Source organism: Sus scrofa, chromosome 12 (assembly GCF_054392235.1).
Source record: "Sus scrofa isolate SSC_HxYL_T2T_F1_AM1 chromosome 12, Sscrofa_HxYL_maternal_Yorkshire_Landrace_v2.0, whole genome shotgun sequence".
In the NCBI taxonomy this organism is placed as follows: domain Eukaryota; kingdom Metazoa; phylum Chordata; class Mammalia; order Artiodactyla; family Suidae; genus Sus; species Sus scrofa.
This window is the reverse complement of record NC_139394.1, coordinates 64,518,691-64,535,831: the sequence shown is the minus strand read 5'-3', so window position 1 is coordinate 64,535,831 and position 17,141 is coordinate 64,518,691. Positions and strand designations below refer to the sequence as shown.

The 17,141-nt window shown below is 60.5% G+C and overlaps 1 protein-coding gene across 14 annotated transcripts; it reads left to right on the top strand.

The window, feature by feature from the left end:
• Window positions 1-282: 282 nt before the first annotated feature.
• TRPV2 (transient receptor potential cation channel subfamily V member 2) lies at window positions 283-16,616 on the top strand. 14 transcript variants are annotated; one of them, XR_014821968.1, is made up of 15 exons: window positions 283-474; window positions 1,796-1,963; window positions 3,761-3,894; window positions 5,018-5,311; window positions 5,953-6,251; window positions 7,974-8,147; window positions 8,439-8,594; window positions 9,055-9,138; window positions 9,800-9,870; window positions 10,354-10,485; window positions 12,522-12,584; window positions 12,679-13,004; window positions 13,881-14,008; window positions 14,767-14,849; window positions 16,420-16,616. XR_014821968.1 is itself a non-coding variant. In XM_084986365.1 (15 exons), exons 2-15 carry the CDS (start codon window positions 1,878-1,880, stop codon window positions 16,509-16,511), a joined length of 2,160 nt encoding a protein of 719 aa, XP_084842491.1. In that variant the 5' UTR covers window positions 283-474; window positions 1,796-1,877; the 3' UTR covers window positions 16,512-16,616. The 14 variants fall into 14 exon arrangements, 4 of the variants coding, with proteins under 4 accessions (XP_084842491.1, XP_084842493.1, XP_013835803.1 ...); XR_014821960.1 differs by having other exon boundaries at window positions 10,320-10,485; XR_014821964.1 differs by having other exon boundaries at window positions 1,739-1,963.
• Window positions 16,617-17,141: the final 525 nt, after the last annotated feature.

Here is a 17,141-nt window from a genome sequence, read left to right as displayed (position 1 = left end):
CGGGGGGTGGGGGAACGTCCACATCAGCTCCCAGTCTGAGCCACATGGCCCCTGGGAGGCAAGTGGTGGGGAAGGGGAGGGGCAGAGGTCAGTGCAATGGAGCAAGACCCCTCTCCCCCTCAAACCACGACAGGCACCTCCCCACCCGAGACAGGGTCCTGCACCCAAGGGTTGCCTCTGATTGCCCCCCCAGTTCTGGGGCGTCAGTGGCAAGCAGTAGGTGTGGGGGCAGGAGTGGGAGGCGGAGCGTGTCTCCCCAGAGGAGGGTGTGGCCCGTGGTCCGGGTGGCCAGCGGCTCCTGCCTGGGGAGATCTGACCTCGCTGCAGCCAGGCGGGCGAGCCAGGTGGGCTGAGCGTGCGGAACGCTTGGGGACCCCGGGGGGCTCGCCTGGCTCCCAGCCGCCGCGCGCCGCTCCTGCCGCACTTCCTCCGCAGCGCTGCCGCCCGCGGCCGCCGTGCGCCTCCGCCGAGCCGGTGAGTCAGGGATGATGCGGGCGTCGGAGAGGCCCGGGCCCCCAAACCTGACAGTGAAGGCTCCCTCCACCTGGCCTGCCAGACCCTTCCTCTCGGCCGGGGGTGGAGTTGGGGGTCCAGGAGGGGCAGGGGCAGGGCAGATAGCTGTTGCTGCCCAGGCTTGGGAGTGGTGGGCTGGGAGGGAGAGGAGTGAGGCGATGGGAGACATCAGCCAGGTTAAATGGCCTGTGGTCCGGGAAGGACGCCTCGGGGTGGGCAGAAAGATGCTGGGTCAAAACTCCGTGATGAGGCCTCCCCCGCCTCTGTGGGAGGATGCGGCACCCGGGTCCCCGGGGCGCTAGGGCTGCGCGGAAGAGGGCCCGGCCCCGCCGGCGTGCCGCCCGCTCTCCCAGTCCCCAAGCTCTGCTTTGCACCCTGTCCCCTTCTGCCGCCTGCTCCCCCCCGCCTCCGCCTTGGACTCTCGCCTTCTGTCTGCCTACCCACCTGGGGGCCCAGGGGCTTCCCCCTCCCCGCACTGGGGCCCCACCCCTGGCCCTGTGGTGGCGCTGGGGTCTCAGCCCTCCCACGAGGGTGAGATTGGTGCCGGGAGCTGAGCTCCTGGCCCCTCCAGCCTGGGGCCTGGAGGGGCAGCTGGTCAGGAGGGGCTCTGAAAGCCCCTAGAAACCCTAAAGCACAGAGAGGGGGCATTGGATGCCTTCAGAGTCTAAAAACACAGATGAGCCCCGAAGGGTTTGAGAGCTGAAGAGGAACGCCCTGGCAGGGCGGGGCAGGTCAGACCAGGCTCTGCCCACAGCTTGGGACCCTGGGAATGTCACTTCCCCTTTCTGAGCCCTAGCCGTCCTGGTGGCAAAACGAGGGCTTTGATAGACCAGTGGTTTTCCAACGGTTTCCCCCAGAGCCGGCCCCCTCTGCGGTGGGAGGTCGAGGGTCCTGGCCCCACCTGAAACTGCATTTTTACGTCATGAATATGGACCCCGGGTAGAGAAAGGGTTGTGCTCTTAACACAAACACTTTTGGACCCGCGGCTGTGGCCTCTTAGAGATCAGGATGTCCCAGAGCGAAAGTCAGGGACAGTTGTGGTCCCCGTTCCCCCAGCCTGGACTTCCGGCCCTGTGTACCCCCCTCTCGCTCCCCCGCCCCCTCCTGTTGGGCTGAACTCTCTAGACGAGGAGGCTGGGTCTACTTGGGCCCAGCTTCTAAACCTCTCCGGTCACGGGCTCCAGCCAGCCTCCCGGGCGGTGCCTCTGACTCTCTGTCCCCACAGAGGTTCCAGCTGTCCTCTGCTTAGGATGGCCTCGCCCTCCAGCCCTCCCGCTTTCAGGCTTGAGACGTCAGACAGAAGCCGGGAAGATGGTGCTGAGCGGGACAGAGGACAGCCCGGTGGTGGGGCCAGGCCGCCCCCCATGGAGTCCGCATTCCAGCCAGAGGACCGGATGTTCCCCCCTCAGATCACAGTGGATCTCCACTACCGGAAGAGGGCAGGGGCCAGGTGAGGCCATGTGTGGAGCCCCGGCCACCCCAGCCTCACCTCCAGGAGTCAGCCGGGGGCCTGGCCCAGCCCCCGGGCCCCTTCCGCACAGCCTGTGGGGTCCTCTGTCAGACTCTGGCGGCTCCTGGGCCCTACAGGCTGAACTCTGCTCTGCTCTCTGGGGTTGCTCCTTCCAGAACCTTCCCCATTCTTGGCCTTCTGTCTTCTGGGGTTGTGTTCTTCTGGGTAGGGACATACTTTCAGGCATGTCCCTTGTTGGTGCCCACAGTCAGAGTCCAGTCCAGGAGAGTTGAGGACATCTGGAAATGTCCTGGCTTTGCTCCAGGGCTGAACCTGTGGTCCCAGGGGGGGTGGGCTCTGGGCGCTGAGGACGCTGGGCTTCTGCTCCGAGCCGTCTTCACTTTAACTTCCCGGTGATGCTTGCTAATTCAGACTGTGGGAGTCCACTCTCCTCGGAGTGCCACTTCCAGTCCTGGGGTGCACTGCCACCCCCATTGTGAGGCCTGACATAGGCGGCTGGAGATCCCGCGTGGGCCAGCCTTGGCCTCCTAGCCCAGAGCCCCCGTTCTGCTTGTGCAGTAGGACTGAGGTGAGACTTGGACCAGGGCAGGAGAAGAGGCTTGCGAGTGAGGCTCCTGGGAGCTGGGTCACCCGCCCAGGGCAGAACAGGCCCCTCAATGCCCTTTGGTGCTTCCATCTGTGCCCCTGTTGGGCTTTCCTTTCCCAGGACCACCCTGTGACAGGAAGTGCTTTGTTCAAATAGCCACTTCCCCGGCCGGATTGCCCACAGGCCTCCAGAGTCAGCCGCATGGCGCTCCTGGTCATGTTGCAGTCATGTGGTCTGCTGGGCGGATGATGGTGTGTCTGATCCGGCCAGGCAGTCTTGCAGCTTCCTGCCGTCAGTCATGCGATCGCGGCTGAAAACATGACTGATCCCAACGTTTAGAGTGTCCCCAGCACTGTCTTGGTTGACCCCTCCTGGGCAGACCTGAGGCTCTCCAAAGCCCCGTCTTGGCTGTCCCTTCACGTCTGCTGGTTGTGATGCCAGCAGCCCCGGGGGTGAGCTGGCCTCTGCGGGCAGTGATAGGCCCGGGAGGGGGCACCCCATGGACACTGTGCATTCAGAAGGGCTACAGGCCCCTCCTGGGCCTTTCCCGGAAGCGTGGTTTCTCAGTAAAACCTGTGACTGTCTCGTTTCCACTCTGGGCCCCGCCTCTTCGAGAAACCTCTGTCTGCCCAGCCCGAGTCTCCCTGAGGCTAGGAGTGGGGGGCTGGAGTTAGCTGATCAGCCCCCTTGAGTTCTGCACCACGTGACTTTGGGAAAGTTGCTTTATTTCCTTGTTTGTCGGATGGAGAAAATAGAGATTCCAGACCCAGGGCAGAGGTGAGGGGCAAAAGAGGCAAAAAGTCCACTGTTGGTCTGTAGATGGTTTCTGAGAACACGAGGGCTTCTCTTGATTCCGTGGTTGAGGCCAGTGGTGCACACAGCCCCTAACAGTTCCTGGGCGCCTCCTGGAGCCCCGTCCTGACCCAGCCCATCAGATTTCATTCTGGTGCTGAAATCAGCCCCGTGGGGCCAGGAGCCTTTGCAAGTCCATCGGGGCAGCTGTAGCAAAGGATAACAGCCACTGCCCAGAGATAGCCATGGTGCCTGGACTCGTGCCCTGGGCAGGCCTCTCCCTCCGCCAGGGGGCTCTGAGCACTTGGGGTCTCCTTGGGCTGCCTGGGACAGGGGAGGCTCTCCAAAGGCTCCCTTGGGGCTCCCTGCAGCATCCGTCACAAACCACATTCCCACAGCCAGCCAGACCCAAACCGTTTTGACCGGGACCGGCTCTTCCGCGTGGTGGCCCGGGGGGTCCCTGAGGATCTGGCTGGGCTGCCAGAGTACCTGCGCCGGACCAGCAAATACCTCACGGACACGGAGTACAGAGGTAGGCTGTGGCTCCTGGCCTGTCTGGGCCTCCCCGGCCCCTTCCACAGGCTTCCTCCCTGCAAATGTCCACTCCACTCTCTTTGTGTCCAGTAGTGTTGCTGAGACCTGGACACGCACCACACACTTCATCCGTCTCACAGCATGCTGTGCCCCATATCCAAAGATCTGTGTTGTTTGGGCTGATTAGAAAAATAGCATTTATTTAAAAAAATAAAAAGAAAGGAAAAACAAGAACATTTGCATATTCTAGAAGGTTCAAATAGTAATGAAATGGCTGAAGCAAGGATAAAAACATCTGTCATCCTGGGCCTCTGAGCGTGATCTGGAATACATCTTAAATACAGGAGCTAGATATTTCTGTCAACGGGAGGGGCCATGTGCCCTGATTTGCAGTGTGCTCCCCCCTACTCACCACCTCTTGTCTCACTCTCCGTTTTGGTACAAAGGCCTCTAACTGGTCACCTTAACAGCTCACAGTTCCCCACGGGGTGCACTGACTACAATTTAGTTACAACCCATTTCTTATCAGGACCCACTGAGGTTGACCATTTTGGCCTCAACACGCTGTGCCAGGCGCTCTGTGTGCTGAGAATTTTGTATGTAATTCCACGTGATCCTTTTTCTTTTTCTTTTCTTCTTCTTTTTTTTTTTCTGGCTGCACCTGTGGCATGTGGAAGTCCCAGGGCCAGGGGTCTAACCTGCACCACAGCTGTAACCAGAGCCACAACAGTGACAACACCGGACCCTTAACCCGCTGAGCCACCAGAGAAGTCCCATGCGATCCTTAAAATACCCCGGAATAGTCCCACTTTACAGTGAGGAGAACTGAGGGTAAGAGAGGCCAGGTGACTGGCCTGTGAGGGGACAGGGCCACGTAACAAGCACCAGCCTCTTGTGCAGGCAACCCTGCACACACGACGAACAATGCCTTAGGAACGTACTGTCTAGGGTAGAGACTGTAGTTAAGCCCGTTGGCATTTTCATGCCTGTCGTCTGGAGCCTTAACACCCGGCAGTGGGGGTGCTTTGGAGCTGGGTGTGCTTTGGAGCGTGGGCTCGTGGTCCAGGTCGGGGGGGCAACCTGAGCACCGTGTTGCCCCTTCCCCTGGCCTTGCCCCGCAGAGGGCTCCACGGGGAAGACGTGCCTGATGAAGGCTGTGCTGAACCTTCGGGACGGGGCCAATGCCTGCATCCAGCCGCTGCTGCAGATCGACCGGGACTCGGGCAACCCCCAGCCTCTGGTCAACGCCCAGTGTACAGACGCCTACTACCGCGGCCACAGCGCCCTGCACATCGCCATCGAAAAGAGGAGCCTTCCGTGTGTCAAGCTCCTGGTGGAGAATGGGGCCGACGTGCACGCCCGGGCCTGTGGCCAGTTCTTCCAGAAGAAGAGTCAAGACCCTTGCTTCTACTTTGGTGAGGAGGCTTCCCGGGCAACCTGAGCTGCAGAGGGGTAAGGCCTTGCCCAAGGTCACAGAGTCCACATGTGGCAGTGCTGGCCATTAAACCCAGGTCTGTCTGACCCTGAGGCTCATGCTTCTAACCGCTAGGCCGTCCATTAGGATAAAAGAGGTGTTTTATCCTTGGCTGGCCCAGAAGCTCACTGCACACGAGCTCAGACCAGGGCGGGGCAACGGTCATATGTCGAGACTTGACCAGACAGGGCCTGGATAAAGGGGCCTCTGTGCCAGGTGGCAGAGGGTCCTGGGCTCTGGCAAAAATAAGAGGAGGCAGCGGGGTGGGGACCCTGGTTGGAAGGCCCCTTTCTGCTCCCTTAGATGGTGGAGAGCTTTGGGGCCCTCTTCCTTGGGTCAGAGCTGGACAGACTGGCCTTGACCGGGCTTCTAGGAGAAGAGAAGGAGCAGCTGCCCTAAGCTGGGCCCGGGGACCCTCTCCACTTACTGCACAGGCCTGCGTGGGCCTGGGACCCATGGCAGTGCTCCCTCCCACTACACCCATGGGTGCCTGGGAGGCTTGGCCTTCTGTCCAGGGAGGGTGACAAGCAGGCATGTGGGAGCTGGGAGCCCCAAGGCCTAAGCCACCCCCTCGGCCCCCAGGCGAGCTGCCCCTGTCCCTGGCCGTCTGCACCAAGCAGTGGGACGTGGTGACCTACCTCCTGGAGAACCCACACCAGTCCGCCAGCCCGCAGGCCGCTGACTCGCTGGGCAACACGGCCCTGCATGCCTTGGTGGCAATCGCTGACAACTCAGTCAAGAACACTGAGCTGGTGACCCTGATGTATGACAAGCTCCTCCAGGCTGTGGCCCGCCTCTACCCCACAGTGAGGCTCGAGGACATCCCCAACCTGCAGGGCCTCACGCCCCTGCAGCTGGCCGCCAAGGAGGGCAAAATCGAGGTGAGCAGCTGGCCCCCCTCCAGGAAGCAGCAGGGCTCAACTTGGTGGTTTTTTTTTTTTTTTTTTTTTTTTTTTTGTCATCTTTTGTCTTTTTAGGGCTTCAGCCAAGGCATGTGGAGGTTCCCAGGCTAGGGGTCGAATCTGAGCTGTAGCCACTGGCCTACACCACAGCCACAGCAACAGGGGATCCGAGCCGTGACTGTGACCTACACCACAGCCCATGGCAACTCTGGATCCGTAACCCACTGAGCAAGGCCAGGGATTGAACCTGCATCCTCATGGATGCTTGTCACTCGTTTCCACTGAGCCATGACAGGAACTCTGTCAACTTGGGATTTCTGTAGGAGGAGCCTGCACTGGTGTCTAGCTAGGGATATTTTCAGCGGGCGCCTCTTGCATGTGTGTGTTTATTGATAAATTATATATAACCTATTATAAAACAGGGACTGTTTCTTTAAAGCCATTTGGATTCCTTGATTCGGAGACAGGCTTCTCATTTTCTGTGCCATCACGTTGTCTTCGTGCTGATGGCTAAGTGTTCTCGACGGCACGTGTGCCAGCATTTCGTTTACGGTAACAGCTGCCCGTTTGCCTCCCAGTTTGACATTAAAAAGATTGTATGGAGTGTCTCTGCTGGGGTGCAGAGGGATAAGGACCTGGCGTTGCTATAGCTGTGGCTCTGATCACAGTTGCGGCTCGGATTCGATCCCTGGCCCAGGAACTTCCACATGCGGCTGAAAAAAGAAAAAAAAAATTTTTATGGCGTTTTTTGCTGCACAGGATTTTTTACTTTTTTATGGGTCGAAGTGTAATTATCCTTTCCTTGAGATTCCTTGGTTTTGCCTTTGCTTAATTCCTTCTACCAGGTTTTAAAATCTTGTGTATATTCCATGTCCGTGTTTTCTTCAAGACTTTTCTTTTCCCATTTATTTTTCAGTGTCTAAAACTTTGATTTATCTGGAAGTTATTCCAGCATAAAGATTAAACATGATCCAGCTCTACTTTTTTCTCAAACGGCTTTTTGGTTTTCTGATCGTTACTCTCAGGGAAGCCTCATGGGTCTACAACCCACGCTGTTGATACAGGGCCCTGTGCTTAGACCACAGGTATTTTTTAAGGTTAAGATAAAAGTGAACACACATGGAGGGAGTTCCCATCGTGCTGTAGCAGAAACGAATCTGACTCGGAACTGTGAGGTTGCAGATTTGATCCCTGGCCTCGCTCAGTGGGTTAAGGATCCGGCGTGGCCGTGGGCTGTGGTGTAGGTCCCAGATGCAGCTTGGATCCTGCGTGGCTGTGGCTGGGGTGTAGGCCGGCAGCTGTAGCTCTGATTTGACCCTTAGCCTGGAAACCTCCATATTCCGTGGGTGCAGCCCTCAAAAACAAAAACAAAAGCAAAACCAAAACGTATATGGAAGTTTCACTGTTTTTCCCCTGCCCTCCAAGGTCCTTGGGCTGTAGGAACCCCCTTGGCCGACCAGAGGGAGCGTGGCTGTGTGGCCATCCCCCAGTCGGGCCCCTCCCTCTCCCCCGTGCCTCACTCGTAACCAACTGCTTCTGGATCTGTTCGGGTGAGGGTGCTTTCTAGTCTGCTGAAAGCTCTAGACTCTGGCCTAGACGTGTAACTGGTAGCCTCTGATCTCAAGGGCCTGAGGGACCCCTGGACTGGGGGTCGGTGTGCGGAGGTGGCCACACAGGCCAAGCTCACGGGCGCCCCTGCAGATTTTCAGACACATCCTGCAGCGGGAGTTCCCTGGGCCGTGCCAGTCCCTTTCCCGCAAGTTCACGGAATGGAGCTACGGGCCTGTGCGGGTGTCGCTGTACGACCTGGCCTCTGTGGACAGCTGGGAGGAGAACTCAGTGCTGGAGATCATCGCCTTTCACTGCCGAAGCTCGGTGAGCCCGCGGCGGCGGGCCTGGCAGGGCTCCTGCTGGGCCGCACCTGCCCTGCCACTGTGGCTGCCCCTCTCGACCTGGCTGCTGGGCACACACCCACTCCCCGCCAGGGTCCCGGTGGCTACCACTGGGGCCTCGCTGTTGACCAGCACCTCCTCTGGACTGGCCACTCCACGGCCACAGGGTGGGGTGGGGGCCGGAGGGGAGGGGTCCCTTGGGGCCCCATCCTCCCCCCTGAATCCCCGCATATACTGGGGGGCCGCGCCTCTGGCTCCCCCCTTCCCATCCCAGGACCGACACCGAATGGTGGTTTTGGAGCCGCTGAACAAACTGCTGCAGGAGAAGTGGAATCTGCTCACCCCCAGGTTCCTCATCAACTTCCTGTGTTACCTGATCTACGTGTCCGTCTTGACCGCCGTCACCTACCACCAGCCCGCCCTGGAGAAGGCAAGCCTGGAGGGCGCACCCTGGTGGGAGATGGGGCGGGGGTTACCGCCTGGCGGGGCTGCGCATGCGCTTACACAGCTGGGCCGAGCGGGGAAGCTGGCGCGGCGGCGGTGACAGGAACAGCACTGAGATGCGCCCCCTGTGCGAACGTATTCTCAGTGATCGATGTGCGTTAACTTATTTAATTAATGTTCACAACAACCCTCTGACCATTATCATCCCCAGTTTATAGCTGGGCGAAGGGAGGCACAGAGAGGTTAGGTAACTCATCCAGGGTCACACAGGCTGCGAATGGTGGGAATGGGACCTGAACCCAGGCAGGAGTCTGGCTCCGGCGCTCGCCTTGCTCCGCTTCTCTGGGGCCTCTCCACGGCTCACGCTCAGAGGGCCCTCGGCCCAGCTCTCAGCGGGGAGCTGCCGGGAGGGGGCCCAGGCCCAACCTGAGTGTCTCTCCAAGCAGGACCTCCTGACGCTTGGGAACTCCACGCTGCTGCTGGGCCACATCCTGATTCTGCTCACGGGGGCCTACCTCCTCATGGGCCAGGTGAGGGTCCCCTCCCCACCCCCAACCTGGAATCTGCTGCCAGGCCTTAGAGCAAGGTAACGGCATCCCTTCATTTACGGGAGATGAACCCCACACCTGGTGCCAGGGCAGCTGAGGGCCGGGAGTTCTGGCCTTGCCTTTGGGGCTGGGTACCCTCCTGCCACGCTCTCAGGGGTGCCACGGGACAGCACGTGACTCCTACCTGCCCTGGGAAAAAGCTGGAAGCCCCCGACCCCAGGGAGCACAGAGGGAGGGGGCAGGGGGACCTCAGCCCCGTGCCCCCAGCAGGGTCTCTTCAGGCGAAGATGCTGCCAGTCTGCAGGACACAGGCTGGGCCGTGGCATTGAGACTCTGAGAGCTGGCAGGATTTGGGCCCCAAGGCCAGGGTGGCTGGCCTATCAGGTGGTCCCTGGGCGGAGGAGAAGGAGGGACAGAGCGCCCATCACCATGTGGAGGGGAGTCCCTCACCTGGACCCACAGGCTGTGCTGTGTGGGTGTCTGCGCGGCCGCACTTCTGGGAACCAGGGTCCAAAGCTTTCTCAGTTACCAGCAGGATTCCCGAGCCTCCGCACGAGTCAGAGCTGCTGCCTGAGCCAGGAGGCGGTCCTGGGCAGGGAGGGGCGGCCGGCCGGCGGGCTCCATGCCCCCCTCTGCTCCGCAGCTGTGGTACTTCTGGAGGCGCAGGCTGTTCATCTGGACCTCCTTCGTGGACAGCTACTTTGAGATCCTCTTGTACGTGGCCCACTCCTCCGCCCCGTCGGTGGCAGAGCCCAGCAGGCCAGCTTTTAGGGCACAGGACCTGGGGCCAGGGAGCTGGGGGGCTGGGACCAGCGCCCGGGCCCGACTCAGACAGGGGCGTGGGCGGCTGTCCCGTCAGTGTCGGTCAGGATCACGGTAATTACATCCACCGCGGCCTCGCTCTGCACCAGTGGAGCCTGAGCTCTTTACAAGCCGTACCTTTACAAGCCGTGCCTCGAGGGGGCGATGGCGGTTACCCCCGTTTTACCAAGGCCCACAGGGGTTAATACCTTGCCTGAGACAGATCGGTCCAGGCCCAGACAGAGGGGAACGTCTCACCTCTCAGAGGGGTGGGAGAGGCAGGGGGATCAGCACTGGGAGGGGCGGCCTGCAAGCTGACTGCAACCCCCACCCCCCCACCCCCGCCCCGCCCCGCCCTGCAGCCTGGTCCAGGCGCTGCTCGCGGTGCTGTCCCAGGTGCTGTGCTTCCTGGCCGTCAAGTGGTACCTGCCCCTGCTCGTGTCCTCGCTGGTGCTGGGCTGGCTGAACCTGCTGTACTACACGCGTGGCCTGCAGCACACGGGCATCTACAGCGTCATGATCCAAAAGGTGAGGGCAGAGAGCCCGGGGCGGCAGGGGGTGGGGGTGGGGTGACTGCGCAGGGCTGGGCACGGCGCCCAGGGGCCTCCCTTGGGCCTCAGCCAGCAGGAGCCTCCCCACAGCTGAGCAGCCAGGGGGAAGATGGGCGTGTCCGCTGGGCACCTCGCTTCCAGACACGCCAAATGTGAGCATGGGGGGTGAGCACGCATGGGCCACACGGGTCAGCTGACGTGCACACAGGAGCACGTGCATCCCAAAGGGACAGAGACTGTGCACACAAGCTCATCCGTGGGCCTGTGACACTTGGGCACATGGATGTGTCTGCATTCATTTATTCATTCAACAAACGTTTAGGAAGTGGGTGCTATGTATGGGCAAAGTCCTGTTCTAAGTGTCAGGAACACACTATTTTGTCTTTTTTGCCTTTTCTAGGGCTGCTTCCCATGGCATATGGAGGTTCCCAGGCTAGGGGTCTAATCGGAGCTGTATCCGCTGGCCTACGCCAGAGCCACAGCAACGCAGGATCCGAGCCGCAACTTCGACCTACACCACAGCTCATGGCAACGCCGGATCCTTAACCCACTGAGCAAGGCCAGGGATGGAATTCGCAACCTCATGGTTCCTAGTCAGATTCGTTAACCACGGAGCCACGATGGGAACTCCAGGAACACACCATTTTGTTCTGGAATAGAATAGACAAGTCCTCGCTCTTCTTCTTTTTTTTTTTTTTTTTGTATTTTTTGCCATTTCTTGGGCCGCTCCCGCAGCATATGGAGGTTCCCCAGGCTAGGGGTTGAATTGGAGCTGCAGCTGCTGGCCTATGCCAGAGCCACGGCAACACCGGATCCCTAACCTACTGAGCAAGGCCAGGGATCGAACCCGCGACCTCATGGTTCCTAGTCGGATTTGTTAACCACTGTGCCATGATGGGAACTCCTGAGTTCTCGCTCTTCTGAAGCTGACATTCTAGAGGAAACAAAAACACTCGGAAGCTGATGAGAATGGTGCAGGCTGCCAAGCTCTCTGAGGGAAATACATAGGGCAGTGTGACGGCCAGTGACTGGGGCAGAGGGTGCTTTAGGCTGGGTGCTCCGGGAGTCCTCTGGGAAGAGGTAGCATTTAGGTCGAGACCTGGAAGAATGATTCAGCCAGCACGGACTCAGGAAGCAGCATTCTGGGCAAACGGGAGAGCAAGGGCCAAGGCCAGGGGCCAGACCAGGTCTGGAAGGCTTGGGACGGGTGGAGAGGCTGGGAGAGGGAGCTGGGGGGAAGGTGGAGGTGGGGGCTTTGCTGGCCATGGGGAGGGGTCTGCAGGCCCCAGAGGACTTTTTTTTTAAATCATGGCAAAATGTACATAACAGAATTTACCATCTTCATCATTTTTAAGTGACCCAAGTACATCACGTCATGCAGCCATCAGCCCGTCCACCTGCAGCACCGTCTCACCTTCCCCAACTGAACTCTGCCCCCATTAAACACTCACGCCCCCATCCCTTTCCCCCCAGCCCCCATCCTAACTCTGCTCTGTGAATGGCACTATTCCGGGTACCTCAAATAAGGGCAGTTGTGCAGCACTTGTCCTTTCGTGTCTGGCCTATTTCGCTGAGCGCAGTATCCTCAAGGTCCATCCCTGGGGGCGCATGGCAGAGTCTCCTTCCCTTTAAGACTGAATCGTACTTCACTGTACGTAGATGCCGTATGTTGTTCATCCGCATGTCTGTCCGCGAACACGTGGGTTGTTGCCACCTGTTGGCTGTCGTCAATGATGCTGCTGTGAACGTGGGGTGTGCAGGTGTCTGAGTTCCTGCTTTCAGTGCTGTTGGGTGTATTCGAGACGTGGAGTTGCTGGATCCCAGTTCGTTTTTCGACCCTGGAGGGTTTTGAGCAGGAAGATGTGGTCTGATGCAGATTTTTTACAGAGACGTCTTCTCACAGTGGCCCCACAGGCCCCGTGTTTGCACACCTGTGCGTGCGTGCGGTGGGAGCTTGGGGCTGAGGCAGGGTCTGGCCAGCTACCCACCCGGCTCCGGGCGCCTGTGTTCTAGGTCATCCTTCGGGACCTGCTCCGCTTCCTCCTGGTCTACCTCGTCTTCCTCTTTGGCTTTGCTGTAGGTAAAGGCCCCCATCCCCACCCGTCCCTGGCCCACCCCTGAGGCTGCTGGCTGGTCTCCCAAGCTGAGGACCCCCGCCTCCCTCTCGCAGCCCTGGTGAGCCTGAGCCGGGAGGCCCAGGCCCTCGGGGCCCCGCTGGGCTCCAACGCCACAGAGGCGGCAGGAGAGGGGGACAAGGAGGGCAGCGAGGCTCTGTACAAGGGCATCCTGGACGCCTCCCTGGAGCTGTTCAAGTTCACCATCGGCATGGGGGAGCTGGCCTTCCAGGAGCAGCTGCGCTTCCGCGGGGTGGTGCTGGTGCTGCTGCTGGCCTACGTGCTGCTCACCTACGTGCTGCTGCTCAACATGCTCATCGCCCTCATGAGCGAGACTGTCAACAGCGTGGCCCACGACAGCTGGAGCATCTGGAAGCTGCAGGTGCCTGGGAGCGGCCCCGCCCCTCCCCACGTTCTGGGCACAGCAGAGCCCCGCTCTCACCGGCGTCTCCCTCATCCATCCTTTCCTCCCTGGGGTCATGTGAGGATGGAGTAAGGTCTCGGGCGTGCCTGGCACACAGCAGGCGCTCGGCGTGTTAGTGGCCGTCATCATTAGGAGTGTTTCCCAAGTGCCAAGTGCAGGGCTAGGCACAGTCTCAGACTCTAAACACAAAGCAGAGGACAAGACAAAGACCCCCCACACACACACACCTCGTGAAGCCCCCAATCTGTGTTCATCACATGCTAAATGGTGTCGGCTTGGTGGGCAGGGGCGGGGGCAGAAGCAGGACCCTGGGGCTGACCCAGCCTGGAGGAGGTGGGGAGCAGAGGGAGCTGGGAGCTGTAGAAGCAAGAGCTGCCTCTTGACCTGGGAGGGCTGGGTGGGTCTGGACACCCAACGCCGGTGCAGGGAAGCCTTGCCCGGGGACAGGGGCTGGACTGCACTACCTGGTCACTGCTGACCCTGGGCAAGCCCCTTACCTCCTCTGGGCCTCACCTGCAAAGTTCTATGCCCCACCCGACTCGGCCCAGCAGCAGACACGTGTAAAGTTCTGTATCTGGTGGTGTGAAATTCTAGAACCTGTAGCTGTGCAACTGCAAGTTGCTGTAGGGCAGTCCTTACATGCTGACTCCCCAGCAACACCCAAAGCATGTTATCCTCCAGCTATACGTGCGTGGGTAACAGATTCAGAGGGATGCAGGGCGCACCACATAGGTAAACTAACTTTGGACCTGGATTCAAATCCACACACTTAGGAGATGTTGAGTTACACTGGAAAATGCTGGCCACGCTGTCTAATGCATCCTTTGTCCCCAGAAAGCCATCTGTGTCCTGGAGATGGAGAAAGGCTACTGGTGGTGCAGGAGGAAGAAGCAGCGGGCAGGGGTGAAGCTAACAGTTGGCACCAGGCCAGACGGGAGCCCAGATGAGCGCTGGTGCTTCAGGTGAGCAGGGCTTTGGGGACCTTGCTGAAAGCCAGGGGACAGCAGCTAGAGCCGGGTCTGGTGGGAAAGGCAGGGCCTCAGAGCGCCAGGGGATGCCACCCTGGGCAGGTGAGGTCAGCGACGCTGCATCTCACAGGCCTGGGCTCCCCGGCCTGCCGCTCTGCCTCAAGGGTCATCTTCCGCCCCACGGACTGAAACTGAAGGTCCCTCCTTGGTGGCCCCTGACCTACTCCTTCTGGCCTGTAAGGGAGTGGAGCCAGGAGGCCCAGAAGCCGGGGGGTCCTCGGGTGAGAGCACGCCCGCCTGGCCCTGGCTGGTCTGCTTTGCCCTCCCAACTCCCCGATCCTGACTGTGGAGACTACGACCCTTCCCTGGAGAGCAGACTCTCCCGCAGGAGAGGGGACCTGGTGACAGATGCGCAGCCAGAAATACACCTTCCTGAGATAGCGGCCAGGCGAAGGGGGTGGGACTTAGGCATGTGCAGTAGCCACACAAGGGCCTGGGAACGTATGATGCAGCTGGTCTAAATGCCCTGGATGCTGGGGGCACCGGGCAGAAGCAGCGGTCTGAGAGCTTCAAAGATGGGGCTTAGGCTGGGGGCTGGTGATGCCATGTCCTGCGGAGAGGGGCAGGGGAACCCCATCCTCCTCAAAGTCCCCATGCCCCCTGCCCCCAACCAGGGGCGGGCCCCTCTCCTGGGGAAAGGCAGGCTGGCCCCTCGGCTCCCTGGAGCCTCATAGCTGCCCTGTCACTCTCAGGGTGGAGGAGGTGAACTGGGCTGCGTGGGAGCAGACGCTGCCCACGGTGTGTGAGGAGCCCTCGGGACCACCAGGCAGCTCTGGTGAGTAGGTGTGTGCGTGTGCACGTGTGTGAGCTCGGGCGCGCTTGGCCGCAGGGCACAGAGCGTCTGGGGCAGGACCTCCTCTGGGGCCGCTTCCCAGCTCCACTCAGGCAAAGTGTCTGCCCCTTAAAGGGGCCTTCCCCAGCCTCTCCACCCCGCGTCTTCGCAGTCACCTGGGAAAACCAGCTCTTGGTCCCTCCTCGCCCCCTGCCCCAGCCCAGCGCCCCCTCCTGGCTGGGCTCCAAGCCCCTGCGCCCTGGTCCATTCAGTGGGTGCCAGGCCTGGGCTGAACCTGGGAGCCAGCAGGGAACAAGCTAGGGAGGCCGCCTCAGTCCCTGCTGGCTCCACCCCAACAGGCCAGCCTTGCGGTTCCCACACCACCAAGAAGCCACTTCCTCCCCCCCCCCCGCCCCCTGCACCATCACTCTGTGGCCTTCCCCCCACAGGGCCCTGCTCTGGGACCAGCTCCTCCAGAGCAGGCCCCTTCTGGAAGCTCTAGTAGCTCCCAGCTCATCTGCACCCTTCCTCTCCTTTCTCACGCTCTTTCAAAAACACTCGCTGGGTCTGTGTTCCTCAGCCCTCCCCACAACAGCCCCCACGTCGCCGTGGCCTGGGTGTACGGAGTGTCCCGCCGGCTTCCCGGGCTCCTGTCCTGCCCACCTGTCCCTGTGCCCCCTTCCTCCGTGTCCTGCTGCCGAGGCTCTGAAAGCCTGCTTGTCCCTCATCTTGCCCCAAGCATTCCACACACCCACCCACACCCCCACCTGCCTTGGCCTCCAACTGGACACCCCCAGTGGAAACAGCCTTGGGGCGGCGGCCCTACCTAGACCGCGTATGCAAGCCCACCCATGCCAGCCCAGGCAGGAGGCCCTGAGGGCCCCCCTCCCGCCGGTGCTGAGCGTCCTGGGGACCCTCTGCCCATCATCATCTCGCACGCCCGCACCATGGCGGGGCTGCTTGCCGGCTCCCAGGCCTCCAGAGTAGGCTTTCAGCTCCAGGCTTAGCCTTCGGATGTGGACGAAAACTACGCACAGCCCCCGCCACACAATACCTCCCACTGCCTGGAAGGCCGCCCTCCTCTCCACGGGCCAAGGCCCAGAGCTGTTGTCCAGCCCCCTCCAGCACCTCCCTCCACGCACAGCAGGTCCCTCAATGGCACGCCTTGTTCCTCTCCTTCCTCTGCTCTTGTCCCTGTTGGAACTGCCCTTCCTTGGGGTGTCCAAATCCAGCACCTTCCACAGGTGGGGGCGGGGGGGGCCCTCTCTCATCTGAGCCGTGACTCTCACCTGCTTCTGGTTCATCAGCACGTCGCAGGTGTTCTGGTTTCTAACACAATGCTGCCACTTCCAGGGACCATCAGCTCCTCGGCAGAGGGCCCTGACTGACCCAGGGCAGGGGTACAGGAGATAGTTGGAGAGCAGGGAAAGGGATTGCTGGGACTCCGGGATCACCTGTTGTCCACAGGGCATGTTGCTGTTTCATGCCTGTGAGCTCCTCCTGTTTCCCTGGCACCTGTCCTTGGTGACACACCCCAAAGGCCAAGCCACAGTGGTCTCCATCCTGCTTACAGGTGACACGAACGAACCCCTGGCCTCCCAGCCCAGCCAGGACAGTGTGACGGAGGAAGACAACGTGCCCCTCCAGCCCCTGGAGTCGCGCTGATTCAGCAGGAGGCCTGAAGGCCAGAGCGGGGAACTAGTCTAGCCCTATCTGCTGGCCCTGGGGCCCCAGAGAACATGGGTGGTCAAAATAAATATTTTCCCATGACTGCCTCTCCTGAAAACATTGTTTGCGTAAAGGTGCTGGGCCCCTGGGCTGTTGCATGTCTCCGTGAGCACAGGTCTGTGTCTGGGCACAGGGGACCCTCACCCTGCAGGTAGCTGGCCAAGGTACTGGGCCTGCTGTCACCCCAGACGCAAGATGGTGGACATGGGCAAGCACGGCCACCACTCCTTCCTCTCTCACAGTCTCCAGATACCCCTCAAAGCCGCCCCCAGGTCGTCTCTAAGCCTTCAGGTTCCTGGGCTTGCTTAGCTCAGGCTGTGGATTATTGCTCCTCTCCCCACGGGCTTCCGGCTTAGTTCCCACCCCTCCAAGCCAGAGGGACCTTCCCGAGACAGTAGGACAACACGTTACCCCTGTCTCTGAAGGCCTGAGAGGCTTCCAGCGCCCTCGGGGGCCCCTAGCTGGCATCCCCAGCCCTCCATGGTTCTGCCCAAGCATTTCTAGACACCACCTGCTCTCCCTTCGCACAGGCCGATGATCTCGTGTGTGACTCCTAGGTTCGGCTCT

What these genes read in the sequence shown, in the direction of transcription:
- TRPV2 (XM_013980349.3), top strand. Translation starts at nt 1,764, where the DNA reads ATGGCCTCGCCCTCCAGCCCTCCCGCTTTCAGGCTTGAGACGTCAGAC. An exon ending in CGGAAGAGGGCAGGGGCCAG is followed by an intron (nt 1,964 to 3,760) that starts GTGAGGCCATGT and finishes ACATTCCCACAG; the next exon opens with CCAGCCAGACCCAAACCGTT. An exon ending in GGGACCACCAGGCAGCTCTG is followed by an intron (nt 14,850 to 16,419) that starts GTGAGTAGGTGT and finishes TCCTGCTTACAG; the next exon opens with GTGACACGAACGAACCCCTG.